Raw genomic sequence first — 23778 nt, forward strand, 5'->3', positions numbered from 1 at the left:
CACACAGTTTTCAGATAAAGATCTGATTAACTGCTCAGCCAAGAAGCAGGAATCATCACCAGCTTAATACTGTTAGTTACAGTCACAACTGTTAATAACACTAACTTGAACCCACCAATCACAGTCATGACGCAGTTGTTTCTGACTGATATGCATCTTTACGTCGTCCTTAGACTTTGTTTGGTTTTTCTCTGCTAACAGTGCAAAAGTGTTCAGAACAGCACTTGGTTTGTCCCACAGAGAGAAGAAAAAACTAGAGGGAACTTGAGGGAGAACATCAGACCAGTTTCTGTGCCAATGAATAATGCCATAATCAACACACTGCGCCAGGTACGAATTTGGATTTTCAACCTGCCGCCACTTGAATCAACTTCAATCATGTCAACCTAGGGGCCTTAACACTTCCACCTTAGTTTTTTGAAACATGAGGTTGATCCAGTGGTTTCTGCAGTAACACTGACAGGACAGAGACACTAACAACTGCATGACACACACCAGCTCTAGATTTAGACAAAACAAAGGTCTGGTAGTTACGCTGCACTACAAGGTACAAAATCCTCAGGAGTTGAACTGGTACAACCGACATTTAACGAACTAATGCATAGTTAACAAATAGATCCCACACAAATAAAGCCTGTAAAGTAGTTCTAGTCCAGCTAATAGATTTTTCAGTTATTCAGGGCACTGAATTTATTGTCTAGAATTGATAAAGAGCTTCTCTCCATAAGGTTAGTCTACAAAATTAAACATGAGACAGACAAATACTCTGCTGCAGTGGCCTCAGCACTCCTCAGAAAATCCTTATTAACTATTCATCAATTAGCATTAAACTGCTGACTTGCTCTCTCTTCTGTTCCTCATTAGATATGTAGATATGCATATGTGACTTAACCACATTTGTAGTGAACCATAAAGCAACTGAAGTCAAATTTCATGTCAGAAGCCTGCCAGTGTTTCCTCTAGATCTTCTTGAACTCTGTGGGTTGTTTTATGGCTTGTTGTCATCTCAGGCCCGGCATGCCCAATCTGCATTGGACTGGTGATGTTCTAAATACTGAGCACCAACCCCTAAACTGAAGTGTGTCAGCCGACCATTTACTATTTGAATACAAAATGTACTCCAAAGCACAGTGTACAAAAGAACAAATGAAACTCGCAGTAAAATGAGACACTGCTTGTTGAAATCATCTTTGTTTTTGTTGTTCTTTTTTTTTCTCAGTTGTCATGCTGCTGTCTACCTGCTTTTTTATTGTTTTTTTTTTGTTGTTGTTGTTGTTTTTTTTAGAGCAGCAGAATTTATAGCCTGCATGCCAACACTCTGCCTTAGCAGAGGAGAGTGACAGTTTAATCTCCAAGTTCAAGTACTTGATTTAAGATTGAAAATTTCCAAATACATACTATAATGTTATCTAGGCCTGGGCAAAGTGTTGCATATTGGCTTGGTTGTGTTATTTCATTACTGATAATCAAATATCTCTATTTTTGCTGCAGAACCACAGAGACACAAGCTTAAAACACTTTCAGCTGAAACAAGACGGCTGACAGAGTGGATTTGTTTCCCACTTAGCTGGCCTGTGTTAGGTCATAAAGTCAGATTGTTAGTAACAGGGAGGAAGCACAACCTGCCTCACCACAGAATCAAACCTCTTCTGACAGCCAGGATCCACATCCAAGATAGGACCAAGCTTAGAAAATATACTCTTTTTAACATTCAGATACTGCGCACATCCTCTCTGCGGGTGATGAGCCTAAATTAGTTTTTGCCTTAGTCATAGCAGTAATAAAACCTCTATAGTACAAAATACACAGTAATGCTGGTCATTGTTAGAGCCACCACACTGTTCTGTAACAGCTCCTCTCCAGTGTACATCACCTTTGATCATCTTTGATCAATTGCAAGCGAGGTGATGCACTGTATGCAACCATTTTTGGCTATAGCTTTTGTATTTGGTTGTGCAGTATTGTATTGAACTTGTCCTGCATTTAGTACGGCCTTCATTTTAAGTGTAGAATGTTTTCAGCTCATATTGCCTAATTTTCTTTCTGGCACCAGCACATGACCACAGAGATATCCCAGAACATAAAGTTGGACGTACAGCCATAGCCATTTTATGTAGGACATTATTACAGCCAGAATATTGTGTTTGGGAGAATACAAGTTGTAATTATAACCATCCATGTCTAAGAGTCATCTGTTGAATCAGTTTCACCTCATTCTGCTGATGAACCTCTGGATGAATCATTCTGCTGTTCTAGACCCTGCACCAATATATAGATGTGCGATAAAAGGAAAATAATTTATAAATTTCGAGCCATCAGAACAGAGCTGCTACAATTCAGAGCCTGACCCTGGATCTGATTCTGTCAGATCTGGTATGGTCCTGTTGTATAGCGGTGGGTGTAAGGTCTGTGCGATCAAAGCAGACTCTCCATCAGTTTCAGATGGATCAGATTCTGTGGGGCAGTAAAGAGGCCATGGACCTGCCATGTTGCTCTTTTATAGCATTGTGCTGCTCCCTGTGATGCCTCTCTGTTCTGGCCTCCTCAGATCCACCAAAGCTTGGAGTGGATTGAATTTTCAAAACTATGACTGTTGGGTAATTTTTTTTTTTTTTTTGATCAAATACTTTTCTCCACTCCTCATTTTCACTCAACTTTTCAAATTACAACAACATAATTCTTTTAGGTATGGCATGTTTGACACGAACTTGTGTAACTACTGAACTGTGCAATTAATCTAATCTATCCAAACAAACTGCAGTAAGTCTGCAACATTTCAGGGCATTTTTTATATGGCTGCTACTACAGAAGCAAAGATTTTATCGGCCACAGCTCAGTGTGCACAATGCACGCAAAGCTCATTTCAGAAGAAGATTACTTTGTCTACAAATCTTGCTGCTAACAGCTGATCAGTGTGTCATCAGTGTCTGTCACTGTGATTCAGATCCAGTCACAGACTTTGCTCAATACTGTTGATTACTACAATAACACATTTAGAGGATTGTGCAGGCTTGGCATACATATGTACTCTTTGAACACATCCTATTTCATTCTACTTCACCCTAACTTAACTTCCACTTGCTTCCCCTCCTCTACCATTTCCATGTCTCCCACATGGTTAAACTTCACTACCAGCCAACCCATCTCATGGGTCCAACATTCAGTGGCTTAGCCATAGTAAAATGCACGACAAACAAATATTCTATACATCTTTTTATGTTGTACATATTTTTATACACACTGCTGTGTTTAAACTATAAATCTACAAGCAACATAATGCTGAAAACGTAAGAGAAAATAAAAATAAAAACCTAAAAGCCAAAGGATAAGAATAGTATTAAGTGCATGCATCCATATAAAAGTGAAACTCATCAAGGGCTTTTAGCAGATCCATGTTGCATGTTGTCATATGATCATCATACAGGCAAATGGACGGCGCTATAAGGGCCAATAACAGCGCTGTAAAGTCTTGAGGCCCAAACCTAACATCAAAGTAGCTTTATTGGCTTAGCCACATTGACTATACCGCTGACAAAATATTCACAATGTTGTAGAAAATGTTCCCCTGTAATAAACACTTCCAAATGTGTTTGACACTGCATCTGACAGAGCAGAAGTCTCCACCATGGCTTTTGTGGCTATTGTGAATATTTAGGAAGGACTTCAGACAGACTTCACCTTCAGAAACAATATTTTTTTGTAAAGTGCCATTATCTAATCCAAGGTGGCCATAACTGTAACCATACCCTTATATAACATTTCATGTAAATCACACTGAGATGACTGGGATCTAGTTCACCTTTCAGTGAGTGGTGTCAGCAGTGGCCTCCAACACTTCACCTTTAAACAGCAGAGCCACTGAACTAGATCAGCTCTTTCAGTGCGATCCACACCTGGTGACGGCAAATTAAAAAAATAAAAATAAAAAAACTTACTTAAAGGAACAGCCCAACATTGTGGGAACTACATTTCTAGCTTACCCAGAAGTGTCCAGTTCATTTTTCACCTTGAAAACAGTAGTTTGCCTAAATAATCTTAACTCAAGGTTTCATCACTTGCTAGTTTGCTCACTTGTCATGAAGATGGTTCATTGTAACATCATCAAATCAAGCTTAGAACTTGACAACAGGTGTTTGCATATAGAGGGTGGATCAGATCCGTGGCCACTCTTGAACGATAATAGTGGTTTACATCTCCCCACATATGTGATCGCTGTATGACACCTCAGCAAACGCGGTATGTTGATGAAACTATTAATATCTGGTCAAAAATGACAAAAAAGTAATAGTTGGCCATTGAATTAAGATAACTTGGGATTAGCTGGACTTGGCACAAAGTTTGACTAAACACTTTCCACACCGTTTCCAGTAGAAGAAATTTACCTTCCTGTGACTCTGAGCATGACAGCTAATGTGTGTTTCCCCAAAATGCCAGACTGTAAACATTAGCTGACTTTATTTAGGTGGATGGTAACACATAATAAGGGCTTTTCCCAGCCTCTTCTGAAGCTTATGAAAGTTTCCATTGAGCTAACACTGAGGCATGTGTCTCAGTATTTCATTGCCACTGTTTAACCTAAAACTGTCTACCTGCTACACTGGTTAATGCCAAGCAATCACACATGCAGATTTTTTTTCTCTTTGTTTTATAAGTGCTACCAGCTGTACCATGAAAAGTATGTTCACTTTTCCATAATGTAATATTGTTCTTTAACTAAAGGCAAGGCACATAATGTGTTTTATGATATATCGTGCAAAATAGAAGTTTAACAACAGGGCAATTATTAAAATTCAAAGAAATCGATAACCCTTCCATCCAGTGCCCTGTGACGTTGTACAGAGTCCAGAAGGAGTAGGAGGAGGAGTAGGAGGAAGAGCAGGATTAAGGGAGAGGTATCATTAGTTTGAGCCATGCATTCATCAGGTCAGCACAGCGACCAGGGCAGCACCATGCAGTATACATCAGCTTTAAGCCAACTTTAACCAAACCATAAACCTCGCCCTACCAAAACCCAGCACATATCAGCACCTTCAGCGGAAAATCTGAACACCCAAGAGGCACAGATTGTCGTCAACATTGACCCCAATAATGGGAAAGGAACAGACACATCTGTGTTCAGACTGAAAGCAAAGCAAATTTTAGAATTCACCTCTGTGTGAGCCGAAAATGTGTCACAGTCAGTAAAATAATCATTTGGCACTAAAAGTTATAAATGCAAATGGTATAGATTTGAAAACTTTTAATAGAAAATAGTCTGGTCTGGTCATGCATGGATCAGCCAAGGATGTATTTTGTATTCTGAGTAAAAGTCAGATCATTATATATTTGTGGAAGTAGTTGCATCCTTCTGGAGTTGTTTGTCTTCTGTCCAGAATGAGAATTTTTTTCTTTCCTGGAGAAAAACCAGTGTTTGAACCTAATGTTTTTTGTAAACCTGCTGGATGTCCATTCTGTCACTAGACACTTGGAGGACATTTAATCTTCCAGTGAAATTGAAGACACCTGCAGCATCACAGAGATAATGTTTATCCTGCTGTTTCCAAAGAGAATACAAGTGGCCAAATGATGGATGTCTGCAAAAACACTCCAGTTCCTATTTATAGATATAGGCAAATATATGCTCAGCTTTGACTCTGATCACACTTCAACATAGAAACACCAGACCGTTAACTAAGCACATGCCCAAGATAAGTAAAAAATATCTAATCAAAACAAAAAAGCAAAAAAAAAAGCTGAAAGTGAAATACACTGCTATGTGCTTGCAGAGCCACAGAAAAGAAAATATGGCACTCTTTGTAAAGTATTAGTAGCTAATTTAAACATATTCACTTTCATCTTTAAAAAGATGGTGTTTGAAACAAAAAAAGGGCATGCATTCAGCTTCTGTGTTTGGAGTCTTGCCTACAGGGTGATATAGTTTTTAGAAATTAGAAATAGAAATTTTTATTCCTTTTTTTTTTTTTCAGATAATTCATGACTGAGTCGTTCCTGTCCAATGAACTGACATATTACTCTATGTTACTCCTACTGCACCAAATGGTGGATGATGCTGTTTGTCAAATAGTTGAGCTATTTAAAGTTTATGTAAAACTTTAAGCATTTTAAAAGATTTTGTTTACTAATGAAGCTGTGAAAAGCCATAACAGAATATAGCTTTGTCTTTCTGTCATGATGTTAATATTGGTGCCAAGTCTGGACACACAAAATAAGGTGAGAACCTATGAACTGGTTTTAAATGCTTACTTTGCTCGTTGCGATTGGTAAACCATTGGCATCTGACCTAAAACCAAACCCAGCACTGTTTCTGCTAATCTGTCTAGCCCAGCCCTAGCCCTGCTTGCCCCTCTACCACAGGTCTCTCAGGGTGGGTTGAGGTCAAGCTGCATGGTGCAGAACCTGTCACCTTCTAGACCACCAGTCATTTCTAGAGCCTGACAGGTCACCTGGCTTTTGTGCTCAGTTCAAGTCATTACATGCATGACTTGTTGTCAAAGCATTGACGACTTAAAGAAAAAACCCACCACAGCACTCCAGTTTCATTATCTGCCACATCATCAAATATTTAAATGTGATCATTGTATAAAACGCCTTCAATGTGTCTCTCTGATCGACCAACGCACAAGCACAAAATCCGCTGCAGTGTTCTGAGACACAAACTAAATCTACGCAACACCTCCTCAAAACAGAGCAGGGTGTGAGTGTAGAAATGGAAGAACCATATTTATACACTGACACACAAATTTACACATGCAGACACATACAAACACACACACACACACATTCACTTTAACTCTCTCTCTCTTAAACACACACTCACACACACGCGCGCACACACACACACACACACACACACACACACACACACACACACACACACACACACACACAGGGGGTGCTACAGTTTCAGAGTCACTGCATCCAGCAGCCAGTTTATAGCTAGCAATGCTGCCACATGGTTTTAATGCATCTTTCTTTTTCAGGTCCACTGAGCTGGTTCCTTCGGGCAGGTGCTTGTTTCCTCCAAACACTGAGCCTTCGACTGTTTGGATCAGTATTGTCATGACAAAATGATCAGCATTAGTCAGGAAGAAAGCAGCAGGATATTCATGTAAAAAGATACTCTCCACTACACTGGGCCTTTGTACTGCGAAGGCCCAGTGCCACTGGTCACTCTATACCACGGTCCAACTGTAGCACTGCGTGTTGTGTTCGAGGAGGCATGAATATAGCTCTTTTACTCCACTATTACTCATTGTTTTCTGATAAAAAAAGCACAATCAGTCTTAAAACATGAGCCCTGCAAAGCAAATGAATGGTTTCAGGCTAATGATTGTCAATAAAAAAGACAAAGCCTCTGTCTTTAGGTGGGAAGAGAGAGAAAAAAAAAAAAGGTGTTGGTTCAACTCTTAATTTTCTTCAGATGTATCAATAACATATCAAAAAGTGCAAAGAAACTTTACATATTAACAACAGGATCTCTCTTTCTAGTTGGTTCAGAAAATAAGGGAGGCTTATTTGCATATATTATAAGCAGCACCTGCAGCGGAGGGGGCATTCTGGGTGTTGGGGTGGGGTGGGGCATGAGGTCTATGTCTGTCCCAAGGAAGAGGCCTGATACTGGATTTAGTGTAGAGAATAAAGGTGCAGGGGTAAAGGCTGACATCCATCCCAGGGCAACAGGCCTCATCCTGGGGACACAGTTAGATTATAGGCTTCTCAGGATCTGGTGTGTTGAGGCCTCATTCTGGTCTGAAGATCATCTGGACCAACCGGATATCCACGTCAATCCCCCACTTCCACTTGAAGATCACATCTCATGTGATTGGCCATTTGTGAGAACCATTTAGTGTCATATAGCCTAGTACATTCTGGGGAGTGAGAGCAGCGTCTTCCATCTACGCTGTCTCTGCTGGGTGCACACACATATCTAAATACACTTCACTGTATATTTATATATATGTATGACCACAGGTTTTGCTTCTACAAAGCTGAATATATTTTTCCTCTGGCAATGTCTGGACAAGATTGTTTCCTCTCTTCCAGGACAGCACTTCCGTAACAGTCACCTTTCCTCCAGAGGTCACTCAGTTGCCCAGATACCATGACTGGAACAGATACACAAAGACAATTCAATTGCAACTTTATATATATATATATATATATATATATATATGAGAACAGGATCTCTTCATATGTGTGTGTGTGTGTGTGTATATGAATAGGCATGCATTTCTCAAGTAGAGGATAATAGCACTACTAGTACGTATGGCTTTAAATCATTTGCTGATCACACCTAATGTCTACATCAGAACATTACACACAATTCTGGAAATACAATCATCATAAATAAAATAATTACAAAAAATATATATCTTTCTGAAACCGAGGTATGTGTGTTTGTGTTTTATGGGCAAAATTGACTCAAAGTCATACTTCGGTCCTCACCACACTTCAGCTGGCTTCAATGGTAACAGCTCTCAAGGCCATGAAGTATTTACTCGAGGTCAAGGTCTTTGTTAACCCGGTTCTATCCTGTGCCTCAGTAATCCGTTGAGCCAGATTAAAAATCCACTACATGCTGCGTCTTCCGTCAGACTTCTCTTCACAATTTACTCTACCAAATGCATGAGCCAAGCCCACCCTGACGTTTTCACAATCTGCCCACCTACCTCTGGGTAGGCATACAAATTGTCAGTAGGGTGTGTGAGTTCATTCATGCCTATGCCTGAAAAATATACGTCATTGCTCCACCATTCACCACTGACATTGAAATTGCAGATTGCATGGTGAAGCGGATCAGCAGTAACCTATTTAATTCAGGGGCTGATTTCACCAGATTTTTCTGTTTCCCCTTTTACCATCTATTCCTCCAATAATTTAGGCACATTATAGAAGTTGAAACTTTGACTGTATTCATCCACTGCAGAACTTATATCACCATTTGTTTAGTTATTTAGTTGTGACTAAATTATTAAATACACTGAAATAGAGAGAGAGAGAGAGAGAGAGAGGGAGAGAGAGAGGGAGAGAGAGAGAGAGAGAGAGAGAGAGAGAGAGAGAGAGAGAGAGAGAGAGTGTGCAATGCAGCAACAAAACACGATCCAAACTTAACTCAGACGAAAAGAAGCTAAGTGGCTTTGAGCAGGAGTTTACCTGTCTGGTGTTTCCACAGGAAAAGAGGCACCTTCTGGGTCCTAACCCTTTAGGGAACCACCGGTTTAGAGTCATAATGATGTGAATCATATACTTTGGCCTTCACAGCCAAGACGCCTCTGCCCACTGCCAAGAACACTTCACCACCATCATTAAAAGTTCAGAGACTTGGAGAATCAAAGTCCAGGAGACATTTTATGTTGGTTTTCCCTTTCATTGCTCACCTGTGTATTTCTTCACCACTCTACTACATGACCAACATATCTGCATCCCTATACTCACTTGCTCACTCACTCAATCTGTCACTCACTGACATAACTCTTACAACTGTCTGACTAATAAAATGTTTTCACTACTTGGACAGCTGAGATGGTCCTGGTATTAGACTGAAGATGCTAATTGATGAGAGAGATTTACTGCACATAGATTATTTATTTTGCCAAAAGTGACTCATGGGTGTTTAGAGTGCTGAGGTGTCGGTTAATTGCTGATTTCAATGGGATGAATTTAGAATGAAAGAGCAACTTAAAAGCAATCATATTCCATGATAAATTGAGACACCAGATTTGAGATGTAATTCTTGTTTTAAACAGACTTTTGCTATGCTAGACTATAATAGCCTTTATTTACCTTTCTTTGGTAGTGACAGAAGTCTGAGAGGGATACTGTTGGCTCATGAACTCCAACAATCTGGGTTTTGTGGTGTCCTCTGAATCGCCTCAAAACTGAATTTGGTAATGTCAAATGAACCATACTAACCTGGGCTTGGTAGAGTCCACCTGGGTCTCTCGGGGTGACTCCAACAAAGGAAGAGCGATTGGCAGGGGGGGTCCCGGGGGCCGAGTATGCTGAGGGTGTTGGTGTTATCAACATCAGTCTCTTAATGTCTCAAAACTCCATATATCTTTTAAAGTTGCATGAAGCAGCACTAAACAAAATCTCTCAATCAGACAAAGGAACTACAACAAAGAAGAACATCAGATCCCAACTCTGATCTCAAACTGGTGGGAAATATACAACTTCACACGGCACACTTCACCTTTTCACTCAGTATCTGGTAGATTTTATACTCAAGGACTTCAAATAATCCTGAGAGGTATTCCAGGTTGTGAATCTGCCAATTACAAAATTCACAAATTTGTCACACCTGGCTCTATTAATTTATTTGTTCAGCATGACCTTAATGTTCACAATATCATGTTAATCTATTGGTCTTCACCCAGGATCTACTTGTGGTTCCTCTGTTCTGGTCCTTGCACTGTTGCACAATGCTTTCATTTGGTTTCATTGGCTGAGCAGTTGTGGTATCACATTACAATAGGAAACCAAACACAACAGTAATCACTATTCTATATATAGATATGGACAACCAAGACTGAGGAGTGGACAAACCAACAAACCAACATTATCATATCTTGTCATTAAAACTGAACCAGCGGTTAGAAACCAAAAGATGCTCCAGAGTGCTCTTAGTGATACAACACATATTATTAAACAAAAATGTAAATATATAATACTGTAATTCAATTAGTTAGGTCTGTAGATAAATTATCACAGCTCATTGAACAAAACAAAGTCAAAACATGCAAAGCTGCACGACCTGCTAAACACTAAGCAGCTTGTAACAAACCCATCATCCTTCAGGGTACAAACCTGATTTTGTGGTCACATAATGGGAGAGAAGATCAAGTTTTATAATGAGTACCTGATTCATTGACGATATGACATGACCATATGAGCTTTCTGTCACACAACCACTAACTTCAGAGCAACTGCTGAATTGACCTCAGGGTCAGGATGCTTTGTCAGGTTGTGCTCCCAAAATCAATTATGAACTTAAAATATAATTACATTATTACAATTTGGGGATGACATAATATTTATGGTGTACAACCACCTATAAATGTTTTTAATATTTAGTGTAAAACACAGGGCCAAAAGTTTATCAAAGCAATGGCAATAAGATCTAATCTTCGTAAGGACAAAAGCTATTTATAATTCTTTCAGACAAGTCAACCTTTGTATAATCACGACATGTCAATCTTCCTTCCTATTTTATCTGTCAGTTACATTTGGGCTCAATAATAAGAACTTCCTCACAGCAAAGTTCCAGCATTAGACCACAGAAATATATTGTTAGTCACCAATGATCTGTCAAAGAAACCAGGCATACAGGTGCTTTTCCATCAACATGTTTAAAAGTTAATCAAAGTTATAGAAAACACATTTCAGAAGTATCCTTAATTAGCCACTGATCTTCCATGGATTTAATTTTCAAAAAAAAAAAAAAAAAAGAAAGAAAGAAAGTAATTCAGAAATCTAAACCTGAACTAATGAATACATGTAACCAACAATGGTGAATATTGCGGTCCACGTCCATCAGCTCTCCTGTGAGCTGCTCCATCTCCCTCTCTCTCAGTTTGTCCCTGTGCATTTCTTAAGTTGGTCACAACCGAAAGCTTGGTGAGATAAGTTCTCAGTGGTTTCTAATGTCCAGTAGTCGTTTGGGATATTTTAATGTGATTAAACCCATGTTCAGTTTCAGACGACTGGTAGAGGATACATCTTATTCTTTTTTTCCAATTACATTTGTTTGACAACCATGAGAAATGTGAATGTTTAATTAAATAATAATTTCGTGATAATTTCAACTTGTCATGTTAAGTTGGACTTAATTAAACTTAGTGAATCTCAGCCATGCACTGTGCCACTTGAGCTGTACTGCACATTCATGTAGTGGCCCTGAAAGTTCATGTACTGCAAATTAAGAAAATACATGCAAATAGTCAAAATACAAACAGATTCACAAATCACCTTCAATTTGATAACGTGTGCTGCAAATACTGACAACAGTGCATTTTAAGGCTGCACAATATTATTGGCACGCCATTAGAATCGCTAAATTAACTATCAATGGGCCAATGCGATAAGAAGTACAAAGAATAATACTGTATGTTTGTTCTGCTACAGAGGAAACTAGATGATCTCTGCAATTAGGAGGAAAAAATATCAGTATCAATACCTGTTACCAGCCAAACTGGTTATAAAATATTGGCATAACAGATACAGCTGAAAATCCAATATTGTGCATCCCTAGAGTGTTTGTGTATTTGGATGCTTTTCAGTTGGTTTGGTTTGGTTGAGCACTTGAAATGTATTTGTGTTTTCTGTATTTGCATGTGTTTTCTTAAGTTTCAGTGATTTGAGATCTCAGCGCCACTGTACTAAAAATAAAGTCACACTATGAAATGAGTTTCTGTCAGTGAATCGGGTGCTGAACTCACACAACCTAATGCAATTAGTGGCTATGGTAAAGGAATCTCAAATTTTTGAGGCCACTCAACAGCTTCACAGAGATTGTCTGTGTCAAGCTGGCGCCATAAAAACATGCTGGATGATGTCACTAAGTTCTTGCCTTGTTATCATAAAATGAGAACATATGACCCACTCCAGTGGTGCGGCTCTTTTATGTTTGTAACGGTCAGTAACACAACACACAGATAACACTTTCAGGTAACCATTCTATCAAGAAAATGCACAGCCTTATATAAAGTTGAAATACTATGTGGCCACTTTAGTATTATGTGTGCTGTCAGTCTGGAATACCACCCAGGAGTATTTACACTAATAAACCCTAACTCTTTCCGTTCTTTGACTGTAAATGATCAAATATTCTATTTACCCATCAGAGGGTCATGTGTATATGTTTATGTCTTGTGTCAGGCCTCTCATATATAGCCAGTGCAAATCTGTTAGCATTTTGGACACTTACTGGGTGACGTGGGGGAGTTTGCCCCCCCATCAGAAGAGGTTGTGGTGGCCTTTGACTCTGCAGGCAGTGTCGGCCTCGGTATAGAAGATGGGGGAGGGGCCAGCGATGGTGCTGGTCCCGGAGGTGCCAACATCTGTGATGAGATGTAGTGACTGGGAACTTTAATCTGGTTGCTGCCATTAAGCTAAAAAAAAAAAAAAAAGAAAGATAGCCCGCATTGCATATGTTACATTCCTGCTAACTCATCAGCAGTTCAATTATCTACTAAGTGCTTTTTTCCTCACCATTTTATACATCTTTTCCTTCTGTGAAGCAAAGAACTATGAAGAAGTTTGTGTATGAGCTCAGAAACAGATGCACAGATCACAGTGTCATTGAGCAATCATGGCACTTACAGAGAAGATATAAGTCATTAATTCATTCAGTCATCTTCTACCACTTACCTGTTTCCGGATCACTGGAGCCAATCACAGCTCACATTGGGCGAGGGTGGGGTCACCCTGGACAGGTCGCCAGTTTTTTTAGATGTAAACCGGTTAACTAGTAGTATGGATTCAGAGCTTTCTGTTTTACAGTGCTGTCTACTTTTCAACTTGAGCTCAATTTAATTACAAAGGTAACTGTAAATGTCTTTAGCGTTTTAACATTTTGAGAATCTGTTACTTGATTATCATTTGTTAAGTTAACTTAACTGTCTTACACTCTTTTAAGTAAGCTGAAGACAAATGATTATTTACCAGAGGACTGAATTGTTATAGTCAGTTTTTGAGGTTTTGGAAAGATTCATGAATCTTAAATATGCAGCGCTCCATAACTGTGGTCATACTTGAGAAAACATGTTTAGTCGTTTAAACAGATATCTTAGTGAATGTGATTCTTCTTTTGTCCTTTTGTTAATTTAGTTGTGCTTTGAGTCTTTGTATGACATTCTATCTACAAGCATTCACAATGTGTTGACATTTAAGTAAAACTTTGACTGAAGAACTTTTACTTTGTATTGGACTTAGGTGGTAGTTCTGCAAACCTTATCAAGTCTTAGCATGTATGTTTAGTGTCTGTGACTTTGTAGCAGCTCTGTAGATGGTACACATTGGCACTACAGTTGGCTCATATTAGTTTTTCTGATTTTACAGAGCAAGAAATAAATAAGGGGCAGCATGGCGGCATAGTGGTTAGCGCTATTACAATTAAAAGGTCGTGGGTTTGGTTCCCGGCCTGGGGCCTTTCTGTGCGGAGGTTGCATATTCTCCCCATGTCTGCTTGGGTCCGGTTTCCTTCCACTGTCCAAAGACATCATGTTTGGGTTAACTGAATCTAAACTCTAAATTGTCCGTAGGTCTGACTGAGTGTGAGTGATTGTTTGTCTCTGTCTGTCTCTGTGTGTTGGCCCTGTGATGGACTGGCAGCCTGTCCAGGGTGTACCCCACCCTAACCAGCTCAACGTGAGGTGGGACTGGCTCCAGCTGCCCTGTGACCCAGAAACGGATAAGTGGCTGAAGATGAATGAATGAAATAAATAAGTAACACAAAGGAGAAGAACTACATTATGTATTTGTTAGCTTCTAGCCAGCCTCCGTAGAGCTGACCTCTGAGCAGGTTATACTCACTGAGCTGGGAGTTTGATTGGCAGGGTCACATGCCAATGAGACCAGATCTTTTAGGGGGTCCTGGGCCAGGTGAGGAGGATAGCGGATAGCTCCATGGGGGAAATAAGAGGAGGATGGGAAATGAAGAGATGAGGAAGGGTGTGTGCGAGACAAACCTGTCCAGAAAGAGAGAATACAATTATCAATAACATTATATTTCAGAATGTGAGAGTGTGTGTATGTGTGTGTGTATGCTGGAGGTGAAGGGGTACAAAGAGGACAACAAGCACACATATGCTTAAGTGATAAATTACTAGTATTGCATGCGTGTATATATGTGTGTGAGTCATATAAGTCGGTATAACTCAGGCTGCATCCATACATACAAGTGTTTTCCTTTTCATTATTTATGTAGCTTATGTCTGCATGAGTTTCAGTAATCACAAAGAGACTCAAAAACATACACATATGAGAGACTTTTAATAAATATGTCACAGACACTGCTGGAGCTTCCTGCTCTTAACACCACCCTCTTGCTGCTTCTCCTGCACACACCCCTCCGCTAATCCTCCAGTCAGCACCTGCCAGCTTTTCCCACCAATGCACCTGCCACACCCACTTGCACGACTGCTGTTGGTCATCTGGCCTATCGGCTATCACCTCGCTCATCTTGCAACACACCTTTTTGCACATTTACCCCTCAGTACTAATGTCAGGCAGGTTGCCTTTGTACTTTGCTAGATCCCTGTTTGTGTTCCAGTCTACGTTGTATCCCACCACTCTTCATGTATTGCCACTGGGATCTTTTGATATGTGCCTGTTTTCCTGGTTTGTATATTTGGTAGATTTCTTTGTTCTTTGTGGTTGTTTGGAGTTTTGGGTTTTAACCTCTAAAATGGACTGTACTTTTCTTTGCATGAAACCTTGAATAAAATCACTGACTTGCCTTATTCCTGCCCCTACCTTGTGATTCTGCATGTGTGTTTTTTGATTTGTTTATGTATACATGTATACCTATGTATGTATGCATGTGGCACTGTGCTACTGACCACTGTGAACCGCTATGACCGGCCGGTGGTGCTGAGTGAAGGAGCCCAGTCTTGGCGAGTCTTCTTGGGGAGAGGGACTGTCCAGCTCAGCTTTCTTCACTGGAGGAGAAAGACCTGTAACAGACACATATAGGGAGATATATCCATTTGGGCCTCACTGAAAGTACTTGAACTATTTAATTTCTGAATTTCATTCGCTCAGGTGCCAAGCTGCTTCTAGTTTGAGTTGGGATTTCATTTAGGGATTAGGGAAGGGTTAAGTATTTGAAACCTTCTATTCCTCCCACTGTAAATTCAAACCTCCCGCTGACAGTATTGGTATGGACCTCTTTCTCAATGATTTAGAATTCCCCATTGTCAACCAAAGGTTGGCCAGTGAATAGGACTGGCCCACAAGTGGGTGAGATCATTGACGCTATTAAATTGATACAAAATGGCTGAGTGCCAAGCACAGATGGATACAGGACAGAGTTTTATAACACATTCTGTGACAAGCTTGCACCAATTCTATTAGATATGTTTAACGAGTCACTGGAGAACAGATCCCTGCCTGATACACTCAATCAAACAGCCATTTCACTCCTATTTAAGAAGGACAAGGACCCCACAGAATGTGGATCATATCACCCTATTTCATTATTTCACACATCAAGTAGAATTATTTCTAGCGTGACAGCCAGGCGCCATGAGGTCGCCCGTCCTCTGATAATATCTGATGATCGGAATGGCTTCCTCAAACGTCGGCACTCATTTTCTAAATATCCGAAGACTCCTGAATATAATCTACACTTCTAGCACTTCTCTCCCTCCTGAGGTTATTGTCTCATTAGGTGCAGAAAAGGTGTTTGACTGTGTGGATTAGGTGTATCTATTTGTGTATCTATGGGAAAGTCTTTTAATGTTGCTTCCTTCTATGAGGGGCTTCACATCTGAAATCTATCATAACACCATGTCTTTGAACCTGGACACAGCCACAAATTGCACAAAATCTGTCCTGATTCTGACCTCCACTCTGATTGTTGTGGCAGCCCACAAGCAGACCTCTCATATGTTCTTGTTGTACCGAAAGCTCAGAACATACTGATCTTCAATTTTCAATGTACTTTCTCTCAACACCACTGAATAATAGCCTATGACAATGCCCATCACTGGCCATTTTTCAGGTGTCAGCAGTTCCCCCCTCCCCTGTAGTTCCAATGTTGCTGACATTATTGCTTTTGCAACTCTTTTAGGTAGTCGCGGAATACTTACCTACTAACCGTCTTTTTTCTGTGTAGCTGAAAGAATAATTCATTTTTTCAAATACAAAAGTTACATAATCATCTGCCTATAGGTGACTCACTCAATAAATCAATGTCTCAATGAACCCTTTTTCCACGACTTAGTTTTTTACTCAGTACAAATGAGTAAAAAAACATAAGTTTTTATATATTTATTAATTTATGCTTCTAAACTAACTAACACTGTTAGGTATTCCAAAGCTGGAAGATAAGTTGAATATCAAACTAACATGCTCAGTTATGTCTTTGACAGACCCTGGACATTAACAGCATCATTCTTGTTTACCTCCTTCCATGTCATCAGTCCAGTTCCTGGAGCTGCTGGCAGGAGAAGAAGGTGAATGGTAATACTCTCCTCCTGGACTGTCAGCCTCCTCCTCCATAGAGCCAGACTTATGACGCTTACTCCTGCAGACACATTTACAGACACATGCAGACTCTCAGACATTCACCCTCGTTTTAAATATTTTTAAGAGGCTTTCAGGTTTTAGAAACAAAATCTTTCAGCAACAGGTACATTTTCAGAAATGTTCAATCTTTACTACATTTAATGTATTGACAATTTTATTTTAATTATTATGTTATTTATTTAAATTATTATCATCAAATGATAATAATCATTAAAAAAATTTTTTTTATTAATTAGATTTTTTTTTTTTTATATATAATGGATGTCATACTAGAAAGGTATACAGTTGACCTGAAAACAATTCAACTTTACATTTATATCCAGACATCGTCAGTTCACTATATATGTTTACGTGTCCCATCTTTCACCCCCAACAGTGTGTGCATGTGTGTCTGAATCTGTGTTTGTAATTACCCGCTGGATGAGGTGCTTGCCAGTGATCGTCTGAGACTAACTGGCTGGTTGACAGACTGGTTGAGGTCATAGGCCAGATGACCCTGGAGCTCCCCCACAGAGAAACTAGGTCCTACTCCTGTGACAACTGGAGCTACACAAAAAGGAAAAACACAGGTTGTTGACACCTAGGAGCAATGGCAAATGTTTACATGACCTTTAAAATAGCATTATATGTAAGATATTTATAATCCTAAACATTAAGCATTTCTCTTATGATCTATGAGCTTACTTCTTGAAACCTGGACCAGCTCAGTGACACTGAAGACGCCTGATGTCACAAAACTCTCCTGGAACTCAGGACCATCTGTGAAACACAACAGCAGTTACATAGTTTGTGCGCGTGTGTGTGTGTGAGGCCAGTGACAGATCTAGCCTGTTTGAGCAAGTGCATTTGTGGAGCATATTGTTGCATGGCCACTGTCCCTGTGTGTTTAGTTTGCCTTATTATTATAAATTCTCCCAGAAACTTAGAAAAGCAAATTGTGAACAATGTGGGCACAGTTTAAACCAGCAGAACTGGAACAATAGCGCATACACATACATGGATGCACAGATACACAGAGGTAATGAAAATGAAACTGTACCCATTGTCGTCGGTCGACTATCCTCCTGATCAGAACCCACTCCTGTACGAATGGGACTGCTGTTCTGTTCTGCCTCTGGAGGGGTTAAAGAAAGAAAAAAAAAAGACAAAAATGATTAACAATAAGCTACTGTGAGCATTAAGGATAACTAAGACTAAAATATTAACAATGGTGAATGACAAATGGGCTGTCTGAACATAACTGCCTGAGACTGCCATGATCAAACCACTGAAAAAGAATCCAAAGTTATAAAAACAGTCCTTGGTATTTTTATCTGCAATTACTCATTTGCATCTGTATACAGAATGTTTTTGTATTACATTACTTGAGTTTTAAATGGGAAAATGCATGCTGTGACATACATTTCTTTTAAAGTTATTTTTGTAATTTTTCCACAGAAGGAAAGTTTGGTGGAAAGAGAGAGGGGGTTGCATATAGCCCACAGCCAAAGGTGAGTCCAAAGGCAGGCACTCTACCAGGAGAGTCACCTGGATGCCCCAAGCTAACCATGAGTCAAGGAAAAGTGTTTGGTTGCCATTAAATAAACTTGTAGGTTAAATCTCTGCAAATTTTTTGATAATAGCAAAACTGTTAAAATGAAAATATTCACCCTTGTGGGAGATGCCATCATTCTACAATACTGCACATCAATGGCAAGCACACATGAAAACTACAGTGGCTGATGTGTGCGCCCCATACATAGAAGGCTGCAAGGCCCTTGACAGCAACACTGGTTTGGTTCCTTAATCATAGGGAAAAAAACTGATCACAATCAAGTGTTACACTGTCAGTTAATTTTTGTACTGTTTGTTAAAGTTCTTCCTTTCATTTTATGCCTCTTGTTGCATTTATCATTTAACCCAAGCCTTTTCCATCTTGCACGTTGTAGGGGTTTACTCTCAGGGCTTTCTACTAGAGAGTTTGTGCATGTGGAAACACATGAAAGCTCCTATTATAACCGAAATCATGTATCCAATATTGTTTCCTTAATTTAACTGAGTAGTTTTTTTGCTTACATTTTACAAAAGTAGTAACTTTTGTCTCTCAGAAAATCTCCTGAAAGTTCATGACTGTCAGCCACTTGACTCTTCTCCACCCTTCAACTTATCTGTCACTCATTCCCATAGTTTATGTATCAGCCCATTCTTTCCAATCCTCAGTTAAATGTTTCCCTGTTATGGCATTCAACCTCTCTCACCAGATTTTGCCTCTCCTTTCTTTGGTTTTCCTGTCTGTCTATGGTTGGCCCAGTTATTACTTCTGGTTTACTTTTCACTTCTAAAAAGCAAAAATTCTGAATAAAAGTGAACTGTTGCTGTGACACTATTAGTAAACCAAGTTATGTTGAGTCATGTTTTACAGCAATCCAACACTTTTTTCATCTTTAATTCAACTAATTGTACAGATTCTCATTTCCCATACAAAAGAGCAATATTAAAGTGTCATGTGCAAGTACATACCTCTCTCTTGTACATAGTAAGCGAGGTAAAGGTCAAGCTCTTTGACAGAGACAGAGATGTGTCGTGGCTGGACACATAGGACTGGATTAGAGCACTGGCCTCCCTTCACAAGCCGCTCCCCATCTGTGCTTTCCAATGGGATTCCTTTAAATAGGATGACCATCACCAGGTCCAATCTCCACACCTGGGGAAAGGGAAAAACATTGAGCAACTCTACTTCAAGTTGGAGTAACAATCACTGAATATTTTTAATTTATCTATACCGGACAAATGATGGATTAATTTTATAATTTCTTTAACTGTGTACTGTGTGTGAGGGATTAATTGCATTTCAATTAAGAGAGCAAATAAAATTAGATGATGTCTACAGAGATTATTCTTGTGCTGTCTTGTGTTTATTTCAGTTAGGCTTTTGGTTTTAAATGTTGTAAACGGTTTGGCGCTCAATGAGACAAAAACCCTGACTTTGAAATCTTGTCCATATCATACTCCTAACGATGTTGCCCTACAATAAGAAGGTCGTGGGTTCAATTCCCAGGCCAGGGGCCTCTCTATGAGGAGTTTCTATGTTCTCCCCATGCCTTTGTGGGTTTCCTCCCACCGTCCAAAGACATCATGTTTGGGTTAATTGGCGACTCTAAAATGTCAGTAAGTCCCACGACAGAAGCGGATATGCAGTTGAAGATGACTGAATGAATGAATAAATTAACTTTAGTGACCTAAGACACAAACCCATTTTGTTAATAAAACAGTTATGAAGTACTCATTCGATCTAAAACTGCATAACCTGATGCAAACTGGAGCAAAAGAGAATCCCTTTCACCTTATCAGCTTGTCGAAGGCAGTCAATGCGTCTCATCTTGCCTTTCTGGTCAGGGTTTGACAGGACACAACACGCAGCTTTCTTCCCAGTGACTGACAGGACAAAATCTTCTCTGCATTCAGGTCTGATGTCTTTTCTCAGCTTGGCCAGAAGACGGCTGGCCCACTTCTGTTTCACCTATGAAAAGAATGATTGGTCAATTAATCCATTCAATTATTTTCTAATAGCACATTATTTACTATTTTATAGTATAACTAATTTGTTTTTGGAATATGAAAAATTTGCTGTAAAATACTGATGGGGCTACAAATAAGATGTCATAAACTAAACTTGATGCAAATTAAATGAAACAATGGAATAACATTTTTGAACACAGGCACTGCCGACAAGTGAGATGGCATAGTCCAGCACACAGCATTCAGATAAAAGTGACAAAAGACAGGCATAGATTTATCATTTATAATGACTGGTTGAAGCAAAGGAAAGGAGGTTGTTTACATCCACTGGGCCCCCTTCCTCTCCTGGACAACTTATACATCTTCTCTATTGTGGAACATTCATTAGCCCCTGTCTGTGTTATTTGTGGCATTCACAGAGGATAAGAGCAGTAACAGCACCCATTCAGCTTTACTAAGATGGAAAGCACTATATGCATCACAACAGGCTTTATTCTCAGTATATGTAAATAATTTGATTCTACGTAATTTTTTCACTAACAGTGTTGGTTATTAGTATTAGTTACTAGTTACTTCTCACAAAAATTTACTAATTTGGTAACTGAGATACAGCATTACAAAAGTAACTAGTTACCAGGAAAAGTAACCAAAAAAAAAAAACAAAACCTAACTTTGCAGCTCTTCTTAGGCTGAGAGAACTGCTGGTGACAATAGTTTAAAGAGCTCAGTTATAGTAATGTGCGCTATCTAATTGCAGGTAACAGTAGCAGTGTTAATTCAATGAAATAAAACTAATTAATTCTACTGTCCACAACTCAACTTCTCCATCCCACCTCTGCCTTCTCCCCCAGCAGTTCATCTTTGACAGCTCTTTCTTCTTCTTTAGTCATCCTTTTCTCATGTTTTTTGAAGTACTTCCTCTTCCTGGCCTGGAGGTTGAACCATGTGTAGGCAAAGGCACGGACCTGGGGCAGCAGAGCCTCAATGAACGGATGGAACTCATCCTGCATGACAGACAAATACATATACAAACGCATGTTAAACACAATGGTCAGTGACAGTTCAACTTTGACCATTTGCTCAGTTAAGAGTTGGATCATTGGCTCAAGCTGATGTCTGATGTGGATGTGCTGTGATTATTCTTCCCACACTCTTCTTTTTTCTCTTACAAAAGATTTAGCAGGAGTCAATTTGCTTACTCACACATACATACACACATAACAGCAAAGCCAAGCACGCACAAGTGTATTGGATGCAAAGGTATGTATTTATCTATGTGTTTTATTAAAAATTTACACCAAAGTTACAACACACATATGTTGAAATGCTATTTCAAATACACATACACTATGTTTTTAATATATTTTTTACTGAACTCTGACTGCTGCGGAGGAAACAAAAACATATTGCTTCCCTGCTGAAATTGTTTGAGGGTGAAAAGGCTGTTGCTTGAAATGTCTTTTATGTTTATTCATGTCTATTTTACAACTTAAAAATATTCAGTGTGTGTAGCCATGTTTTGGGAGGAAATTATGAGGATCCAACTTCTACAACAATATATCTGCTTCGTAAGAACTATGCAATTTGCATTCATAATGTATATTATTAACCCACCAAACAGTGAGTGAGAGTGCACCCTCTACTGGCAACTCTGCATGTATTTTTTAAATTATGTTTAGTAATGTTATACTAATATGATAAATAAAAATGTTGTAACTCTTGAAAATGAAGTGCATCATTTATCTTTTTTATACCAAATCATGTCCTCATTCATCATTGGTTAATCCAATGCTTCTGAAAGATGTTTTTTTAAAGGTAGACATTAAAATGGTCTCCAGCTATTGATTCACAACTGATCCAGCTTTACAGCTTTGAGAGTTTTAGCCCAAAACAAACTTAGAAGGATACAAAATGTAGACCATCTTTTTTAGAAGCTAATATGTCATTATTATTGACAGCATTGATCTGTTTTCTTGTCATTTTATGTATATTGTGTATTCAGTAATAAATTCACCAAGCAATGTATTAATAACACCTTTACACATTTATCTGTGAAAATATCTAAACAGTCAATCACAGAGGAAAATCAACAGTGAGATTGGGGCTGAGAGAAATTCCACAGTGACTTCTGTAAAAACTCCTTCAAAAACTATAAGCCAAGTACAATGGCTGTAACTGCAGGGGACAAAAGGTGTAGCCTAGCCTGATTGAATTTCTGCAGAGACAGCAGAATTTGGTGTCAATTAGTCAGCATCCATTGACAGTCTTGTTGCTGGCAATGTTCATCAATTTATGGTTTACCATCTTATAATTACTTCTTCCAGCAGGACAATGTTCCATGTCACAAAGCTTAAGTCTCAACAGGCATCATGAAAAGTGAGATCAGTGAACTTCATTGACTCCCCATATTCTAGACCTACCAATCTATAGACTAGGATATAGAACATCTTTTGGATGTGATAGAACAGATGATATAAGTGCTGTGAAGCAGGAAATGCATTGTGCTACTTACACTATAGAACAAATATAGCACAACAGTACAAAAATCTCTATCTAAGTTAATATGATTTCCTAACATAAAAGTGAAAAACCTGTGGTGGTGTGACATTTACTCTTATTTCCTGATTCCTTGCTCTGCCCAGCACTATACTGCCCACACTGGTTCAATGTTGGAAGAGAGTAGTAGTATGAGTTTGTTTGCCTGTATCCTGCAGTGACTGACTCAATGTTAGCGGTTGTATTAATGCAAACTCTCTCTTTACTTTGCCCTATCCACACAAATTTCCACCATTGGATCTTTAGATGACAAATGAAATCATGATTGTCTAAATCTATTTTTATTCTATTATCTTATCTATTTTTATTTTACTTTTATGTCAATCATTGATTTGCTGCAGTTCCAAGTATGGTATTGACCAATGATTTATCTCATAAAATGTCTGAATATATAAAGACGCAACATATTAAAACATATCTTCACTTCAGAAATCATATTTAATTGCTGTGTTGAGGAAAAGTAGATTTGAAAGA

The 23778-nt window shown here is 39.0% G+C and overlaps 1 protein-coding gene across 4 annotated transcripts in view; it reads right to left on the minus strand.

Moving 5' to 3' along the window:
- Positions 1-1225: 1225 nt before the first annotated feature.
- The window catches only part of nfic (nuclear factor I/C), a 34812-nt gene continuing 12259 nt past the window's right edge, over positions 1226-23778 (minus strand). For 3 of the 4 annotated variants that reach the window (XM_029499315.1, XM_029499316.1, XM_029499313.1), the window contains exons 2-12: positions 21582-21752; positions 20573-20749; positions 19750-19933; positions 18290-18364; positions 17935-18009; positions 17664-17796; positions 17127-17248; positions 15561-15674; positions 14533-14687; positions 12926-13109; positions 1226-8105 (exon numbers count right to left, since the gene is read on the minus strand). In XM_029499315.1, coding sequence (XP_029355175.1) covers positions 7981-8105; positions 12926-13109; positions 14533-14687; positions 15561-15674; positions 17127-17248; positions 17664-17796; positions 17935-18009; positions 18290-18364; positions 19750-19933; positions 20573-20749; positions 21582-21752 — 1515 coding nt within the window. In that variant the 3' untranslated portion in view covers positions 1226-7980. Of the gene's footprint in view, positions 8106-9912; positions 10002-12925; positions 13110-14532; positions 14688-15560; positions 15675-17126; positions 17249-17663; positions 17797-17934; positions 18010-18289; positions 18365-19749; positions 19934-20572; positions 20750-21581; positions 21753-23778 lie in introns of all 4 variants that reach the window. The other variant, XM_029499314.1, reaches the window with a different exon arrangement.

This window comes from Echeneis naucrates, chromosome 4, assembly GCF_900963305.1.
Source record: "Echeneis naucrates chromosome 4, fEcheNa1.1, whole genome shotgun sequence".
NCBI classification, from domain to species: Eukaryota; Metazoa; Chordata; class Actinopteri; order Carangiformes; family Echeneidae; genus Echeneis; species Echeneis naucrates.